The following is a 19,497-nucleotide window of genomic DNA, read 5'->3' as shown; positions in this document are numbered from 1 at the left end:
GAATCAACCTCCTATTTTACCTTTTCCACCAATGAGATAGAGGAAATCAAAGGAGTTGTTACCGCGCGCTACGGCATAAGTGGGCATAAGCACTTTTTGCACTTCATTGGCTTAATATCGCAGGTTAAATGTTTAGATCTGTAAAATTTTTCTGTTGACAGGTGAAATAGTGATTAATAAAACGACTGTATAATTTATTGCCAGTTAAATACGAGTGTCGTTTATGGAAAATAATTAAAATATATCGAATTCACTTATGTTGGAACGCGGCCTCTAATTTGAAGTACGATAGAAGCATTGGAAGAGCTAGTTATTTTTACTTCGGAAGTCGGTATTGTTTTTGGAGAGTAGCATAAGGTATGCCGAAATAATTTCCTTTTCAATTTCGCCTTAGATTATTGTTTATTACCTTTTGATTTTTTGTTAACTGTGGTGTCAAACAAGAACAGTCGTGCTCGCATTGCGGTTGAAAATTTTATGGCAATTCCTACGTCATTAAATACCGCAGTCAATCCAGATGCAGTTAATTTCTCATCTTGGCTAACTTAAAAAAACCTGAATTGTTTCTTTCTTAAGTATTTTATGGGGAGGGTCGTATGCTTTGTTTTACATAGACAATTAAGGGAATGCCGGTTTCACCAATACACGGTAAGGAGATAAGTAATTCTATGTTTCATTGTTTTTATACTCTCGGTTTTCCTATATTGATGCCGTTATCTTCAGTGAATATACCCTATCTCTGACAAAACCCTCCCCGGCCTTTTCAATCTTGTTACGTAACTCGACTTTTGTTTATTGAAGCTTGTTAAGTCGTCTATAATTACAGTTTATCCATACTTTTCACAACCAACCTAATTCAGTGCCTTTACCCTATTCCATATACGTACCGTGACACAGTGACTTGCCCCACCGATATTTAAGAATTGGGACAATCCATGCTAAGCTAGCCAAGGTCTCACACTCGATGCCTATTGTGATGATTTTACCCGTTGCCAGTTGCAACCTTAGTTTTAAAACAGTGCATTTTATTTTTGCCCAGTGTAGATAATTTTCAAGTAGTGGCGTATTGGGGGATAGAACTCCTCAGAACCGTAAAAATAAAAATTATTCGTACCATAGCTATTCTTCTTGATTGAACTGCAGTAATTAAATGTTTTAGTTTTATTTTGATCTCTTTAATGTATTAAAATTGGTAGTTTATTTGCATTATTAATGAATTCGAGCTGGTTTCTTTAAATGATACACCTGATGTAAAACTAAATTTTGTGTATTATTTCCCAGTCTGGTGTGGTATGGAATCTGATCCGATTTTCCAGTAGCGTAGCTATTGGGGGATGAGGGGATAAATCCCTCCCCCTCAAAGCCTCACAGACATAAAAAAAAATATTTAAAACTATTGTCTAGTTTTTACATATATTAACTTCATCTGCTTAAAGTTAAAGATCATTTATTAATATCATGACAGTGAGACAAGTCACTGAATACTGACCGGTGACGAACCCACGGAAACCCCATTTCTTGGGGGGGGTTACTCACCCAGGCCCTACAATTCCCCCCAAAGCATATTCCTAGTTATGCCACTGTGATCCTCCTAATGCTCGCTAGGCAAGCCCTATGTATGCCTCTGATTCCAAGATATTTGAGACATTGTACTTTTGAGCCAATAAAATTTTCAACCTGAATTTTACAAGCACAATGTGAGGGTTAGGCTCCCTTCTTATTTATGAGGAGGATATTGGTGGTTTTTACTATTTTGAGATGGCTCAAAAAATTTAATTTATTTTTCTGTTTCACAGATGTAATCAAAAAGCATATTTTTCTAGTAGCCTGCATTCTGCTTTCACCTGTATGAGTGAGCATCCTTTTATGTTCCTTCTGATAATTTTTGCAAACATATTTAGAAAATCTATCACAATTTACAAAGGTGAACTTGCTTGTATTAACTGTGTTTTAAATAGGAGTTATCATGTGGTTATAGAATTCATTTTTTAGAAGCAGATTTAGTTGCGTGTATGACTCTACCTCACGGAAAGGACCACCCTTTAACACAGAAAGCAACTTTCTGACGAAAATAGTTCAAGACTTTTGAGAGACTTCTTTTTAAAAAAATAATGGTCAAATTTTTGCAAAATTAAGCCCTCCTTAGGTTCCATAATGAGTTATCATTTCTGTTGAATGGTAGGAAAAATTCATTTGCTTGTAAAGTACATAGGATTTGATACATATGAGATAGAACATGGTCTGTGTCATTACATTACGTGAGACTAAAAATGTATAAAAGATCTATAATTTGCATATATTTGTTTCAACAACATTGAGTATGATTGCTTTACTCAAATCTTGTCCCTACTTTTGAATTAATTAATCTTATTTTTTTGCAATAAAATTTCTGTCTCTCCCTCAGGTGTGAAGATGGGAGATCATGTGGGCTTGACAGATGCTGAGGCGAAGGCCTGTTGCAGTGATCCAGATCCAGCGACCAAGGTTGGAAAATAATGTTAATATTTGTGCGTTAAGATTTCATTTGTATGAGAAGTGAATCAGGAATATAGTTTTGCACTACTTAAAATTATGTTATACTTTTTGTTTGTGTGATATATCCAATTTATTGAGCTTAAATGTTCTCCATTTTAAGTGGTACTCTTGTCCACTTTGTATGTAATGTATTTATTTGCGCATTTTAGTAATTTTGAATGCTGTTTTTATGGAAAGTACAGATAATTTAAGCAATGGAGATTATGTCATAACTATGTAATCCTGTGGTAGGTATCATTTTAATGTTATCTACGTTTTTAGGTTTTAAATTTTGACCACTCTTATTTACTTCATAAAATTGAAATTCTGGAGGTTATCCGTATACTATGGCATATGCAATCCCTACTTAAAAATTTTGAGAAATGTACCCTACTGCCTTATATAAAAAAAGCAAGACACTCGAGTTTTAAGGGCACTATGCTTAAATAAAGTGACCACTCGATGCAACAGAAAGCATTAGGGACGTTATGTAGTTAATTTCTACGTCGATCGTATAGTAAAAAAATCTACTGCAGCATTGTATTTCTTGTACTAAAAAGTTTTTTCTTAAAAAATTACCCATTCTTTTGCAACTTTGAGTGCTTGATATTCCCATATTTTCTGTTCCTATAATTTATTGTGTTGATAAAACAAAGGTATATGTATTCCTGTTTGCAAAAAACAAATTGTTAATAGCACCAAAATTAAAAAAGAATCTGCAATCTTCTGTTAACTTCTAAACCAAGGGCACAGCTGAAAATTGATTGGTACGGTTGTTGGCCATGGAATTTCACCAAAGTATTCAGAAAATTTAGACAAGGTACTTAATCACAGCAAATATGGTTTACTATTTATATGCATGTTGCAGTAAGAGTAACAGCATCTCTGCTTCAGCAGAGGGAGTGAGAAAGACCAGTGAGGTTGTCACTGACTAGCTATTCATGATTCAGATTCTGCTGCCAATAGAGATCTTTGCCTTAGGTGTTGTGCTTTTTTGTATAAAAAGTAGCACCTAAGTTCTTCAGTCAAATTTTTAATAAAATAACGTGTTACTTCCATAAAATGCTGTAATTGAGTGGGAAATCACTTAGCACCATACTCCTCTAATCATTGAGTTCAAATATTTAATAATATTGGTGTGAGAAGTATGGAACAAAGGTATGTTAGAATCGCTCAGAAATCTTTTGAATTTCATATGTTAAACTTTTCAGCACTGTTGTATCTGTTATATGCAGAGCCGGCCTTAGGGCTGGGGCGACCGCGACGGGGACTGGGGCGACTGCCCCGGGCCCCGCGTTCGTGAAAAAAAATTAAAATATACGATAGTTTGAAAACGCAATTTCAACTATTACTGTATTATTAAGTCTGTGCAAGACAAAAAATAATATTATGAAAAAGGCTAATAATGCAGTAATTTAAAGTAAAAAGCGCGCTTTTTATGTTTATTTTACGTTATAATTTTATGAATAAATATAATTATAAATTTAATTTGTATTATACTATTTTGAACTCAAAGGCGTGATAGTATCATAACGGCGTAATTACGAAGTCTGAATTTGGGAGGGGAACACATACTTAGCCAGAGAGTGGTAGGGATTCAAAATGCTCGAGTTTATAGATGGGGTATAGAGTAGGGTGGTGCGAAAAAACTCAAGTTCTAAATTTCGTGTCGTAATAGTGCGGAAAAGTTGCGATACGTTAGTACAAGAAAAACAAAAAAAGAATTATTAAAATCGGACGTCATCTTCCGATACCGCAAAGCACTTAAAAAAATGACAAAAATGAAAAAAATTGTTTTATTTTTCGTTGTAAAAAAATTAAATTAAATTAATACCTTTTAACGCTGTAGCAAAAAATGATTACAAATAGCATAGGGTATTATTTATATATGCATATTTATGGCTTTTAACTGTTATTACCGATCACACAAGATCATTAAAAATGTACAAATATTGCAATTTCGCCTATTTTTCAGAGTTTTGTAATAATTACATGATGATAATTTTTGCTAAGTTTTAATTATCTCTTTAGAGAAAAAATGACAATAAAACTGACCACTAGAATTGAAAGGCAAAATTGCACTTTAAAAAGGCAGCATGTTAACCCTATTGAAACCGAAAGTGAAGATGTTGAGGTTTTAAATGACGCAACGCAAAGTTCAACAATCAAGGAGACATTTGTTGACTAGGAAGATTACATGCCTAGTACATCCAAAAAAATATAAATCACCATGGCAAATGAGGGTAAAATTCCAAAGTACAGCTTTTCATTGTGATCAATACGGGGTGTCTCACCGTACAGCTGCTGCTATAGCATCAAGTGTACTTGTAGACATTGGTGTTATAACTGAAGAATATACTTCTAAGTTCATTGACCGACGTAGAATTAAAAAGGAAAAGATAAATATTATAAGCGATTTACAGCAAATCCATCTTGATTTAAGTGAGCTACACGGTTATACTTTGACGGAAGGGTACACAATACCATAGTAATAGAAATGATTGAATCGAAGGAGTACTGTCGGACAGTTATAGTGGAACACCATTCTCTAATAAAAGAACCGGCTTTTGTGTATTTGAGTTATCTTTCTCCAAGCTCCGGGTCTGCTAAAGATATAGTGGTCTCCATACTATCTTATCTCTCTGATCAAGGAGTATCATTAAAGCTCTTAGAGTTAGTTTGCTGTGATGGCACGAACATCATCATTAGATGGAAAGGTTGCACTATTAGAAAGCGCGTAAAACACCAATGACACCCGCTGCAGTGGGCAGTTGGGTTACTTCATTTCATTGAATTACTTTTGTCATATTTTTCAGTATTTAGATGGTGAAACAAGTGGCCAAAAATCATTTAGTGGGCCAATTGGACTAATATGAATGGTTATGGAAAGCTTCCAAACTGCATTTCCAAACAATTGAATGCGAAATTCTACAAGTTGATAGATGAATTTTGAGCAAGGACCAAAGATACCTTATTAACATTAGTCAAGCAATCACAAGTGGCGACTTCCAAATGACTTAGCAAACCGGTATACTGGACCATTTTCACATGCTAGATGGCTCGTGTGAACAGAGCAAAGGAAACCTCTCGATACATACCTGGATATTAAAAGAAAGTAGTTTTCCCTGTTATTGAACGAAACTCTAACTTTGATCAAGGAAAGAATGTATTGATGGCGATGGTTTTTGATTACAGAAGGCACATTATAGAGCTAGGGCTAAAAAGAGTATTTAAAGCCAGACAGACTTACCAAAAGGCAAACCTATCGTAAACTTCATCACTCCTACCATGAACTTCGAAATAACTGACCATATAGAATTGATTGACTGGAATGTAGTCAAACTATCTACTCCACCTCTTCTTATGAGAATAATTATGTACTAATGAAGAAATAGCTTCCGTCATTGAATCTGGCGATAAACAAGATTGGATATTATAACTTCCCATATCACACGCAAGCAATGGAGCTGTGTGTGAAATTGGTAACGGAGGCATCCCTTAAGCTTTGTGGCTATCGATCCAGAGATGGATTTATTAGGGCTAATTCAAATCAAGACCCATTATGCCAGACTTACCACTAAATCGCAGTACAAAGTAGTTTTCAAAAGTTAAAATTTAAAAGAGGGACAAAAAATTTAAATATTGTAGAAGCAGTGACACTCATTGGTTGGATGGATGGAGGGTGTGGGTAGAACTCAAAGTGCAACCACCTCTCCGCGGTGAGTTCTGGGTTGTTTAAATATTATTAAATCATACATAAACAAAGGAAGAGCTGCATAATCAAACATGTATTTTAGACTAAAATATTACCGTAAGTTAAATTTATGACACAACTCTGAAAAACCGGCTAAATTGCAAAATTTATACATTTTTAATGATCTTGTGCGATCGGTAATAACAGTTAAAATCCATAAATATGCATATATAAATAATACCCTATGCTATTTGTAATCATTTTTTGCTACAGCGTTAAAAGGTATTAATTTAATTCAATTTTTTTTAAACGAAAAAAAAAAAAAAACAATTTTTTTCATTTTTTCAGGTGCTTTGCGGGATCGGAAGATGACGTCCGATTTTAATAATCCTTTTTTTGTTTTTCTTGTACTAACGTATCGCAACTTTTCCGCACTATTGCGACACGAAATTTGGAACTTGAGTTTTTTCGCACCACCCTAGTATAGAGTTTAATATTTTAAGTGAAGGGCCCCGCACTGAAGGTTCGCCCCTAGCCCCGCACCTGCTAGCGCCGTCACTGGTTATATGTATTTACCTCCTGACTCAGGGTGTTATTGTGAGAGCCAATTGTCAAGTTAATTTGCTTTTGAATTCAGGTGATGACATTGGACAAAGATCTCATGTGACAATTTACAAATTATTTTCAATGGAAGAGACCTTGTTAGCGTAGTGGCCTCTTTAATGACTTCAGTGCAATTAGAAATTTGATGCTCATTTTTGTAACTCTGCAATGATGGCTTGTTGTCTCTACTGTTGGATGTAGATCATAAATAGTCTCAATGCCGAGAAGTATCTCCACAGCAACACAAGGTTGAAGTGATGGAATCATCACATCAACCTTGTGTTGTTTCGAAGATACTTCTTCGCGTTAAAAAGGGCCTCGAGGAGACTGAAAAAGTGCTGTTGGCAACTATCTTTTCTCATTATACATTTTGACCGGCTCTTCTTGAGCTCATTCTCCTGGCATTTTAAGCCTGTGTGTCTTTGTGTGTTAGTGTGCATGTGAGTGAGTGATAATCAAGGCTTGCCTGTAGGGGAGTTTCCTTCATCAAAGAAAACGAAAGGCATTGATTGCGATTCGTTACCCACCATTAGTATATTCATAATATACAAATTATTTGGTTTTACAAATCTGAGTGTAGACGAATGTTAATGGTCAATTTTTATCCTCATTTGAAATAGGCCAGATTGGCGCCCATGCGATGCCACTCCACGTGATGTCACAGGGACCTAGTTTCTCTACGAGTAGATAGAAGTTTCACATCGTCTGAGATTACCAATGCATGCATGAGGCACAGAGCTCAGGGAAACATGGCTTTATAATAACCTACTAAAACTGCCTATGGTAGGAAAGTTTCCTTTGTTCGATAGGGTATTAATAATCCTTATTCAAGCCAAGCGCTATGTGCTAGCAGGGTACTCAGCTACCTGCTAGCAGCCTGTGTCGTATTAGCGCTCAAAGCCTCGCCCCAAGGTCACCTCACTCACACACCGACAGCTGGAACCAGAAATACGTCACTCGGACTTTTCCCATCATTCCTGCTTAGCCGTCGCGTTTTCGCGTGCTTGAAAATTTTCACTTTTCATTTAATCGCTAAATATAGTCATTTAAAAATCTATGAGCGTGAAATGCGTACTCCAGGAGTAATAATCTTTTGATTTAGGCAATAAAAAAATAGTAGGAAACCACCCTATTGAGAGGTTGTGTTTGGTCCCTGCGGTCTGTAGTCTGCAAACCATTACAGTAATAGCTGGGTCAATATAAAACGGACTAGTTTAAAACATTATTGCTGTTGGGACACTTCATCTTACAATTCCTATTCAAGGCCATAGAACTATAATCCTATATTCAGCTATTATAATTATATAAATGATTCTATGAATAACTCTTGCAAAGTTAGAAATGAAAATAATCAATATGAAATTTTCCACAGTCTAAAAAAATAGCATAAATGTTAAAATAGTTTTGTATGGTACTGCATTTTTATATGCCAAGAACCATATAAACTCACATTATCTGTGTAAAATACTTTTTTACCACAATGTAAGGAATCATTAAATTGTACCCTTAGCACGGTTTGATTCTTTGATATTGATTGGCTCTTTTTCAGGATTTTTTGTTCCAGCAAACAATGTATCGCATCAAGGATCCAAAAAAATCCTTGGATTTTTATACTCGGGTGCTAGGGATGATCCTCCTGCAGAAATTAGATTTTCCTGCCATGAAATTTTCATTATATTTTATGGGTTTTGAAAATAAGTCTGACATCCCTGCAGACCCCAAGGAACAAACTGTGTGGGCCATGTCCAGGAAAGCTACCCTTGAACTAACACAGTGAGTAACCTTTTTTTTTTGCTAATGTTAATAGTACAATGCTTATTGTCTACTGATTGGATGTCATATCTTCATAAAAGTAAGACCATTGGGGAAATATGTTTGAAACCTCTAATGACAGTACTCAGTGATGGGACATTTGGGAATTCATTTCATTAGCTTGCTAAAGTATGTGGGTAGAGAGTGTGGAAGAATCTTTTTATCTAGGATTTTGCCTCAGATAGTGGCATTTTTCAAATTGTTGCCAAAAGTATATTATGTAATTCTGATATCATGCATATTGGGTCTTAGGCCTAAAATTTATGTGAATACATATGTGCCTTTCATTAAATTCTTGCATCCCTATTCTTGGCTTAGAACCATAATAAGCAACTGCTGCTCTCTGTAGCTATACCATGCTCCCTCACTATTCTCTCTAATAGTAATGGTATGGTATTTATTTCAGCAATTGGGGAACAGAAAGTGATCCTGATGCCTGCTACCATAATGGAAATTCAGATCCTAGAGGATTTGGTAAGATGATACCTTAATATTTTAAATATTTGATGAATGATCTATTCTAATTCCAAAGTATGTGTTTGATACTAAATATGCGTCTTCAAACCGATTTGTCAAAGGGTGGTAACTTCAATGAAATGAAAAACGGGTAAAGATGCTTATTGGACTGTATTGACAAATAGAAATCGTTCACATCACAGAATAGATGCTTCTCGGCTGATGCCACACGGAACACTGCCCCCCTTTGTCTGTATCTGAGCGTGCGGCCCTGGCACCATGTTAACTCACCCCAGGGCCCCACCAAAGGCTCCCACACAGGCCTCCACTCTAACATCTATCATCGCGACTTCCACTCACCCTAACCCTAAGGTCCAAACAGTATATTCCTATTTTTTTGCTCTTATGGTTTGCGAAAATAAAATTTTAAACTTCTCATTTGGTATTGTTATTTACAATTTTTGATTAAATAGATGCAACTCTTTGCAATAATCAGCAAAGCTGGTAAGAGAGAGCAAGGTAAATGACTCAGGGGAATGGTGGGAATAGGTTTGTTTGTCTTTTCTATTTTAATACTTGCACTCATCTAATATGAGTCTCCAGGTCACAATGCCTGTCACCCATGACTATTTGCTGCAGCCGTGTCGCACGTGCAACAAGATCAGTTCGTCATCATCGTGAGTTAATGCAAAACTGTAATGCAGTGTTGCATTTTGCAGGATAACTGCACTCTACAATGCCTTACCTTGCTTAGGTTTTTAATCCTATGAAAGAGGTCTCAGAATGAACCTTGTTTGTATGTCAAGGACGTACTGTACTCTTATCAATTTGTGATGTCATCAGTTCCATTTCGTGGCCAAGTAGAAGAAAGGTTCCGCTTAAGACACCTATTGTGGTAATGGTACAAAGTGGGGAATGCCAACCCCGCTAGGAATTGAAATGCAACGGAGGGGGTAAAGTGGGTGGTATGTTGTTGCAGGGAACGAGGAATGCCCACACCATGGGCATACCCAGCGAGGGGGGCGGCAAAGCAAAGATCGCAGAAGTCCTTAAGCAAAATCAGTATTGAATTGAAACGATAGCATTCAACAAATTTTCTTTAAACCCACTAAAAATGACAAGTATTAGTATGAGATATGTAACTAAAAGAAAACTATTTTTTCAAGGAAATAATCTCATAAACTAGTGTCACAACTTGGTTTAGTTATGATGCTGGTTATGCCCTTGGCCCGCACAGCTCAACGTGTTGAAAGAGAGGTAAAGGCAGCTTTGAAGGTGGTTTCACACCATCTTACACCATCACCCCCACTCATTTTAAAATTGCTTGCATGGAAATTTTGAACAGATGAACATCTGAGTCAATCAAATTAAGTATTCCATAATGATGATAAAGAATCATAAAAATTCAAATTGAAGTCATAAATACTGATCCCAATTTACCATCATCATCTTAAGTCACTTAATAACAGCAACACTTAACAGCAAACATTCAAAATAGAAATATGTGTCCTCAAACGTTCCGAGTCCCGCAGAACAAGGCCAGCAACCCATGCAAAATTTGCATATTCGTTAAAAAAATTATTATTAGTCTTAGGAAATTGTCACTTAATGCTAACCACATGCATGCTGATTCAAACACCTGATGATGGAAGAGTGACACATATAGGAGTCATTTTTGCTCTCACCACTGTATTTCTTTTATATACAATAAGGGAGAATCCACACAAAGAAACATGCCAACATCCCCAGGAACACCGTTAAACCTATGCCATACCACAAGTCAATGGTCCACCTCCAGTTAGAAGCACATGGATGGACCGTTTTTGGTGCTAGGAAATGGCTCTATCATGCCTATTGCAACAACATAGTAAGGGCTGTGTGTTGCTGGCAACTCCTGTAAGGTGGCTTTTCTTTTCCTGTGTGGCCTCCTCCACTGCCATGACACACAAATATTCACAAATTCCTTGCTGTCATGCTTAAGCCAGGCCACTGGTTGATTTTTGTGATTCTATGCATTGTCAGCTAAATCCCCGTTTTCCCTATTGGTAGATATTTATGGAATCTTCTTAATACCCCGGATCAACAAGAACTAGAAGACACAGCTTTTGCATCCTTTGGTTATTTTTTAAAATCCCCCTTTCCGACTAAAAGTCCTTTTCTGAGCACCATCATAACATGTATTTGTCATCCTCCCTTGGCCTCTCAATGACCTCCTCACCACAGGAAGCACTTACAACTCGAACCTTTCTGCACAGAGTGTGTGAAGAATCAATCTTTTTATCCCTGGCTGATGTAAGACTTCCGATTCGTACTTCCCAAGTTTCAATGCCCACCACTGTAGATTGATCCTTTGAACGTAAATGCCTCTTTAGGATTGTATGTTCAGTTATAATTTGGAATTTCTGCCTCATTACAGCTCAATGGAATGTCTTGACTGCCCATACCACAGCGGAAAGCTCTTTCTTCGTGGTGGTGTTTGAAATTTAGGGAGAACTCAATTGCTTGGATGCATTATCTCAAGGTTGTTCTTCACCATCCCTATTTTGTGACAGTGCCCCAAATGCAAATTTTATCACGTCGGTGGATAAAATAATGGGTTTAGAAGACTCAGTTTAATTAACTAAGCGTCATGAGTCAATGCATACTTCAAATTCGTGAAGTTTAATACCATTTCGACTACTCACCCTTCCCTGGATCATTATAAGCCCATCAGATCATTCAAGAGGCAGCTTCGAAAAGCCATATTCTGAATCCCTTTTTTTTCATTTTTTATATCCTTCTTATAGTTTTTCCATAGTTTATATTTTTTAAAAGTTGTCTATTCAATGTAAAGGCCGTTTTGGCTGTTTTTGAATGATTCAATAAGTTAATAAATAAAATATTTGCATTGCCTATTGGCAATCCACGGACCGTGTTAAGGGTGATGAATATCATCAGAGATATCAATTTTGGAGTAACCATTCCAAAATTGTCTGTATGAATTAGATTAAGAAATGGTTGCAATTCTTTTGCAATTGAGGGATTTGAAGAATTCTGTACAGCTTCAATCTTCTCATGCTCGTGTCAAAACTGGATATAATCACTGAGAGAGAATTTGCTGAAGGATTAGAAGATCACCCTTTTAGTGAGACATGTAGCTTAAATATATTTAGCGTGGAAAAGAATTTTCCAATGAGAGACAGGGAATAGTTTGGACATTCATTCAATTGGTTTTTCATGCAAAAAATGACTAAAATGTCTAGCCACCAATTTTTACTCTTGTCATTTGAAGTATTTATTCATAAAATTTGTGTGTGGTTTGGACTTCTTACTCAGTGCTCCTGGTCGAAGTTATATTGTCATTCTTTATCCAAAAGTGATAGGAATGTGTCAGTATATAATTTTTTCATTTTCTCTCCTTGTTTACAGGTCACATCGGCATCATGGTGCCTGATGTTGAAAAGGCATGTGAAAGATTTGAGAGTCTAGGAGTTGAATTCGTGAAAAAACCAAGTGATGGTGTGTATTTATTTTTTCTCTTGCATGTCTTAATTAAGTAGTAATCCAAAATGACTTTAGGCTTTGTGTTCTCATTTGAGATGTTCGATGTGTTGGTGCATTCGATTGATGAGGTTCTAACTACGGCTATTTCGATTGCCACAAAAAAATGATTTCAATCTCTTCTTATTTTATTCGTGAAGCAATGAAGTCAAATTTGTTATAAGACATTTTGTTTTCGTGTATGTTGCTGGGAAAATTGGATTTTCATTTAGATTATCCTTGAAAACATAGTACAGTAAAACCTCTTTACATCGTAATGGAAGGGACCAAAATTTGGGCAATTTGATGTATGGAGGTTCACTATAGAGAGGTTTTAGTGATAGCTACCATTTTTTCATATCCTTCGGAAATGAAAGGCACTACTGTCTTTTAAACCATTGTATTTATGTGTTTAAACAAACATGCATGCATTGGTGAACATATGTATATTTATTATTTAATAATTACAGAAAGCGAACGATATCGCATGATTTTTACCATGATTTTAGAGAAAATGATGTGATCTCTCTCAATTCAACAGTCACTTTAAATGTTTGGGATAGTTGGATACCTTTTTTTTATTTACTGTTAGGTATGGTCTCATATTGAACAAAATGGCCACAACTAATGATTAACGTGCAAATGACAGAATAATAAGGTGTATAAGAAAAAAAAAGAGAGAAACATTTATTGCTGAAAGTATCATTCCATGTACGTAATCATGGCTGCGTTAATGGTCTATTGTTGTCTCGGTACTGAGCATAATGTATCTCGGTATGATATAAAGAGGTTCATTACAAAGAGGTTTTACTGTATTGTTATTCAAAGTTTGGTATTGATACAAGTGAAGATAGGTCCCAGCTGCTTAGGTTACTTTGATTTTTATTCACAAAAATTTCAGATAGAACCTCATCACATCAACGAAGGGATTTCTTGATTTTGGTTTTCTAAATTCTCTCTGTATTATATTGTTCTAATTGTTAGTGAATGGTGGAGAGAGTGTTTCAATTTCGAATGAAAGAATGTGTAATGCATAGCTTACAAGTAAATTAGGGCATATTTTCAAGGGTTTTGGTATTATAGATTCTACCTTCACTCTAGCGAGTTTAACTAGCATATTCCTGTCATGCATTTTCTGCATTTATTTTTTCCTTTGCAGGGAAAATGAAAGGAATTGCATTCATCAAGGATCCAGATGGCTACTGGATTGAAATATTTAATGCAGGAGTAGTTGGAAAGATGATATGATTAAGTTGAGATTCTATGCACAGAGGACAAGGAAAGGTGATCTTTGAAACTAGATGTAATATGTGCTTTGATGCCTTCAAAGTTAATGTATTTTTATATCATATATATATTTGAATGGAGTATTTTGGAAGTGGTCCTTTGGTCATATTTTTTTGAAGCATATTGTAATTATGTAATTTTATCGTTAGCTTGTGACATATTATCTAGCTTGAAATATGCGTGTTGATTTTGCTCTCTTTTTTCCTTTTTTATAAGTTTAGATTTAACTTCCTTTTTATCTAAATCTTGTTGATTACCGTCGTTTCTGACAGGAATAAAATGTTATTTTCACTGTAAAGGAAATGCTTTTGGTCTGTTTTAATGTATCTGCTGTTATTTCAAATTAAATTTAAGTCTGATTTAATAGCCTATTATTTGGATAACTATAATTGATTTGAAACTACATATCATCCACATAAACATATTAGCATTAACTATGGCCTTACTTGAAATATAATGGTTAAACTTATTGCTATTGTTGAAAATATTTCTTGAATTAAACAAGCTTGGATTGGTTATATTCTTGCATCTCTTTCCACGATGAGTGCAAGGTTCCAGGCATTAACCAAACCTGCATCACGGCTGACGATCCCGTACCTCATGGGAATGTTGGAAAGAGTAGCCAGGATCCTGAAGACACATGATGTGGTCACTAGATTTAACTCTGTGAGCAAGATCCACTATGCTGTGCCTGGACCAAAGGACTGCATCCCACAGAAATTACCAAAAGGTGTTTACTACACGCCACGGTCCACTGGGAAGTCATGCATTAGTGCATTAGTTGATTTAAGGAGATAACACTTTCAAAAGCCGCCCTGCTGTGTGCAGGCTAAAGGTGAGATGGCTAGCTATCTCCTCCAGACCATATTCATTGGGTAGCTATTAACCAATATAGTACAGTGCACCGCGATAAAACGAGACCCCACGGTGCACCAATAAACACTCGCTATAGCGAATTGTCGCTGTACCGGAGGTGAGGCAAATAATAGCCAAAATACCTTTTGCGAACAGTTATACAGGAACAGGAGTGGTGCAGCGACGGATAAATTTCTATCCGATAAATGTAAGCATAAATCCAGACGAAAGGCGATGTTTTTTTGCATCACTAAATTTATAAGTTCAAACAATTTATAAGTGCCACACTGAATAAAAATCATGCAAAGCATTGTTTTGTCAATCATTATGCCAATGCACAACCGACGAAGCCCTTTTTCTATGCACTTAATTAGCGCATATACGTATTCATTCTATAATTTTGGTATTTTCCGTTGAAAATACAAAAATTAACTGATAAAACTGTATCGTGGTTATTTAATGCCTCAAATATTTCCATTGGTGTATGTTTATTGTTCCTGTAGGTTAAGCGGCAGTAAAGTGAAATAACGTATTGCATTTGTTTCTGCAGTTTCCCACAAAAATTTGAGCACTCCATTAACTTCATTTCTAACACATCGCTAGCAATTACAGAGATTAAGGAATCTTGGTGTAAGCTTTTCAGGCGGTGAAACCCTCGCTTTGGCGAGAGCCAATACCAAAAGGGCCTCGTTAAAACGATTTTTTTAACATGCTTATCATAGGGTCAATCGACGGTGCATCGGCTATCTCTCGTAATAGCGGGAGTCTCGCCATAGCCCGTACTCGCTTTAACGAGGTTCCACTGTATATCTTTGTCCCTTCAAAATCAGTTTTGTATCCTACCTCTCTCCATGCATGCTCCGCAATGGGAAATAAGTTGTACTGCCTCTGCTTGGTGGCCTTTACATGCCCCTTTGTCATATGAGCTATTCCTCAGCATGGTTCTCCAACACATGACTTCTCAGAGGACCATGGCATGTAGTAAACACCTTTTGGTAATTTCTGTGGGATGCAGTCCTTTGGTCCAGGCACAACATAGTGGATAGTGGTTACACAGTTAAATCTTGTGACCACATTATGTCTTCAGATCCTGGCTAGTCATGAGGTTTGGGATCATCAGCCGTGATGCCGCTTTGGTTAATAAACCCTCTTCTGCGGTATGGTTTTCTGTGAATGGCCCAGAATGTATGTATCTTTTTCTCGTTAGCAGCCCTTCTAAGGACCATTCTCAGGTTGTGGCCATTATTATCCAGCCTGGAGCATCTCTGAATCCAATGATTTGCCATTGGAAATGGCAAAGGTTGGGTGAAGTAGAGAGGTTGCGACAGAGTACTGCCGAGGCTCATAGTGAGGTAGACTGACTATCCAACCTATGGCCTGCCCCTGATTCTCTATGTCGCTCATTATTGGTTTTGCAACTGCCAACAATGGAAGTGTTGGTCCCTATTCCCGCCAAGTGTGAGGTTCAAGCAGTAATCTGATTTGTCCACTCAAGGAAATTACCGTGCATGGAGATTCATTGGCAACTGACTGAAGTTTATGGTGAAGAGTGCATGTCCGTTCAGCACGTCCACAAATGGTGCAGGGCTTTTGCTGAGGGTTGCTCGGAAGTTCATGAGTAAGAACCAGTGGAACACCACTGGTTTCGGATGTAATTGTCCAGAAGATCTATGGTGAGCTGCTCAAAGATTGGAGGGTCACTGTCTGTGAACTTGTTGATTGAATTCCTGAAGCTTTCCATGGCACAATTGAAAGAACTTACACAGAAACGTTGGGTTATCGCAAGATGTGTGCTCACTTAGTCCCCCGGATGCTTACTGATGAATACAAGGAGCAATGCCTTGACTGTGCTCGCAAATTTCTTCAACAATGTGAGGGGGGAGGCAACAAGGAGAAGTTGTTGGACTCTATCGTCATGGGAGATTTTTTTTATTTTATTTTTTTATTTTAAAGAAATGTAACCACATACAGCATATGCCATTTTATAGTGGCCAGGTAACAAAAGTAGATGAAACGTGGGTGTTCCATTTCACCCCCGAAACAAAACACTTAGGTGGCAAACGCTTAAGGAGTGATGCTGAAGTCCGAGCAGAGGTCACACGCCTCCTCAACGGGTTGGTGGGAGACTTCTTCAACTTTGGGGTACAAAAGCTGAAGCACCGTCTTCAAATGTGTGTCGTAAGTGTCATTTTCAAGGTCCTTAGAAAATGACACTTACGTGTTGAAACCATGGTCGGCTGCTGAGTTGTGACATTAAAAGTGTGGAAATTACCATTGTGTTCTTCTTTTTATCATGGAAACAATTAACGAAGTTTTCTATTTGTAAAAAATATGGGAACCTTACTTTTGGTAAAACCCTCGTACATTCATCATTTGGCCGCATTGTGCAGAAGAATTAGGCAGGTTTTGGGTACACATCAAGAAGCCAAACTGAAGCATTCATCTCACCATGGGAAATGAGAAGTAGTGTTGGGCACTGTGCGAGTGAGGCAGTTCAAATGTGCGACTCAGCAGATGGAGCTGTGAGGGGAGAGAGTCTCATTTGGTGAGTCGTGATGCCCTCCCCTCCGCACACGACTCCCTTCGCTGGAATTGTGCGAGGCGAAGTCAAGACTCCTGGCGCTCACGACTCCCTCAGCGCACATCGCAGTGTGTTGGAGTCGTGAGCGGAGGAAGTTGGACTCCATGCGCACACCACTCCTTCCACAAACATTTTCCGTGTCAGGCTCATCACACGTCCGGTGGGTCGAAGGGAGCACGTGGCACTTGTCATGGCAATTCTCACCTTTTCACGACACTGAAAGATTCTCCTAATTCATTTTCTGTGCATTACTCTAAAGAATCTCATATGACCCTAATTGTAATTCTCTCTCCTGCAGGACCCATCCATTGTGAAATAAAAATGGTGGAATATGCTCATGTAAAAGTTTTCAGCAATGCCATATTTGTGAAAATAATATGAGACAAAAATGAAAATTTACTAAGATTAATCGAGGCACTTTATTATGAATTGTTAACATGTAGTTTCGGATAGAATATTTTGTTACAATAGATTTTTTTTAAATTGTCATATCTATTCAGCACAGGATATAAAATACATTTTCCGTCTTCCATGAAAGATGTAACGGTAGAAATGGTTCCTGAGATATATCACCTGTTAAGCATTGTGACTATGCAATACGTGATTGACTTGAAATCAGTTTTTTAAATTGTGATCTTGGAAATGTTGCATTTTAAATGTTCGTTCGTTCAGAAATTCCCCCCCTCACCACCTTCCCCTCTTCACCTTTCTTCCACTCCCCTCTTCCCCCCTCCCCTCAACCCAGAAGAACTTCGCTGAGTCACACTGTGCGAGCGGCTTTCTGGAGTGTGCTATGAGCGGTGAGGCAGCTCCACAAAAAGAGTCGTTTTTGCCATCACTAATGAGAACATTATGAGTCAAAGGAAGGGCCTGCCAAGCAAGAGCAGTACAATTGTCTGCCATTACTGAGCATGCATGGATTGAGTAAGGCTACAAAATCGATTCTGAAGGGGAAGAAGCATTGGCAAAGGAGAGCCGCTGCTATCCAGGGCAGGCCGGAGAAACCTTGGAAATCATCAAAACAGCTTCAACAGGGACAGTGGATGGCTTGTCAGTAACATGTGGAAGAGTGTGCTAGCCAATCAACGTTAGTTCAGTGGGAGAGCAGGAGCCACTTTTAAAAGGTGGGGAACCAACCAACCTTCTACCCAAAGTCAGAGGCACGATGGCTTTCAGAATTGTTCTTGTTCGTGCTCACAGGCAACAAACATGGTTGAAGAACCTGGAATCTTGCTCTCATCGAATAAGGTCAGTTTCTCTGCCGACTTGAACCAAATACATAAATTAGTATATTTTTGGTGTAATTTTTTCATGGATAAACCTAATGTTGAAACACTTAATGCAGCCTTCATTTTATTGGAATTTGTGGAGGACTTCATTGCTGTACATATTCCCTAGGATGCATAATATATGATTTTGAAGATTTGAAGTTGTATTGTGATGAAGTAAAAATGGATATTTTATGTAAGAAGATACATATTTTGATGTGAATGAAGAGTTGTATCCATCCAGGTACCTACTTATCAGGGTCAGGTAATGTATTTGCTGGTTTTGTTACTAATTTTATACTGCTTCGAAGGCTGCCCCTATCATCAAGCTTTTTCAGCCTCTTTTCTCCCTCATGCCGTTTTCTTCACAAAATGGGATGCTTTTATCTGTTGTCTTTTTCTTGGCCAAATTGAGACGGAATACACCCTTCACCCCTCAGATTTTAATGAAAATTGTTTTACACATTTGTCTCCTTAAATAAAAAAAAACTTGAAGCGTGTTGCGAAAAGGAAAAAATAGGTGAATAACAGCCATTTTCAAGTAGAGGTTTTGTGCTTACGTGAAAATTTTGGTGCCACATTTTTGGAAAGTAATCAATGTGAGCAGACTTTCACAAAAACAGTAGACAGTCACAAAAACATCTTTTCCTTTGACATCATTTCTCTCATTATTGCAATTCCCCATACCAAAGTGCAGAGAGAAATTAGATTCCATCATTGCTTATAAGTACATATCCCCTATTTTCCTTTGGTTTCTGTTTCATCGCACACCATCAATATTTCCTACCATTTTATTATTAAAATGTGTTATGTAAAAATGTGACATTTTACTAACACATATCGAGTGAGAAGGAAATGCATTAATCCTGGACATCCTAGACAGGTCCAAAAGTTTAGTTATCTTTTGG

General features: G+C 37.2%; 1 protein-coding gene across 2 annotated transcripts; it reads left to right on the top strand.

Moving 5' to 3' along the window:
• Positions 1-48: 48 nt before the first annotated feature.
• Positions 49-14,249, top strand: LOC124167305 (lactoylglutathione lyase). 2 transcript variants are annotated; one of them, XM_046545256.1, is made up of 6 exons: positions 49-357; positions 2,405-2,484; positions 8,361-8,584; positions 9,030-9,097; positions 12,488-12,577; positions 13,758-14,249. In XM_046545256.1, the coding sequence occupies exons 2-6, from the start codon at positions 2,413-2,415 to the stop codon at positions 13,844-13,846; spliced, it is 543 nt and encodes a 180-aa protein (XP_046401212.1). In that variant the 5' UTR covers positions 49-357; positions 2,405-2,412; the 3' UTR covers positions 13,847-14,249. The 2 variants fall into 2 exon arrangements, with proteins under 2 accessions (XP_046401212.1, XP_046401211.1); XM_046545255.1 differs by lacking the exon at positions 49-357 and adding an exon at positions 409-648.
• Positions 14,250-19,497: the final 5,248 nt, after the last annotated feature.

Source organism: Ischnura elegans, chromosome 10 (genome assembly GCF_921293095.1).
Source record: "Ischnura elegans chromosome 10, ioIscEleg1.1, whole genome shotgun sequence".
Taxonomy (NCBI): Eukaryota; Metazoa; Arthropoda; class Insecta; order Odonata; family Coenagrionidae; genus Ischnura; species Ischnura elegans.
The sequence above is the reverse complement of the archived record's forward strand: the minus strand, read 5'-3'. Positions and strand labels throughout refer to the sequence as shown.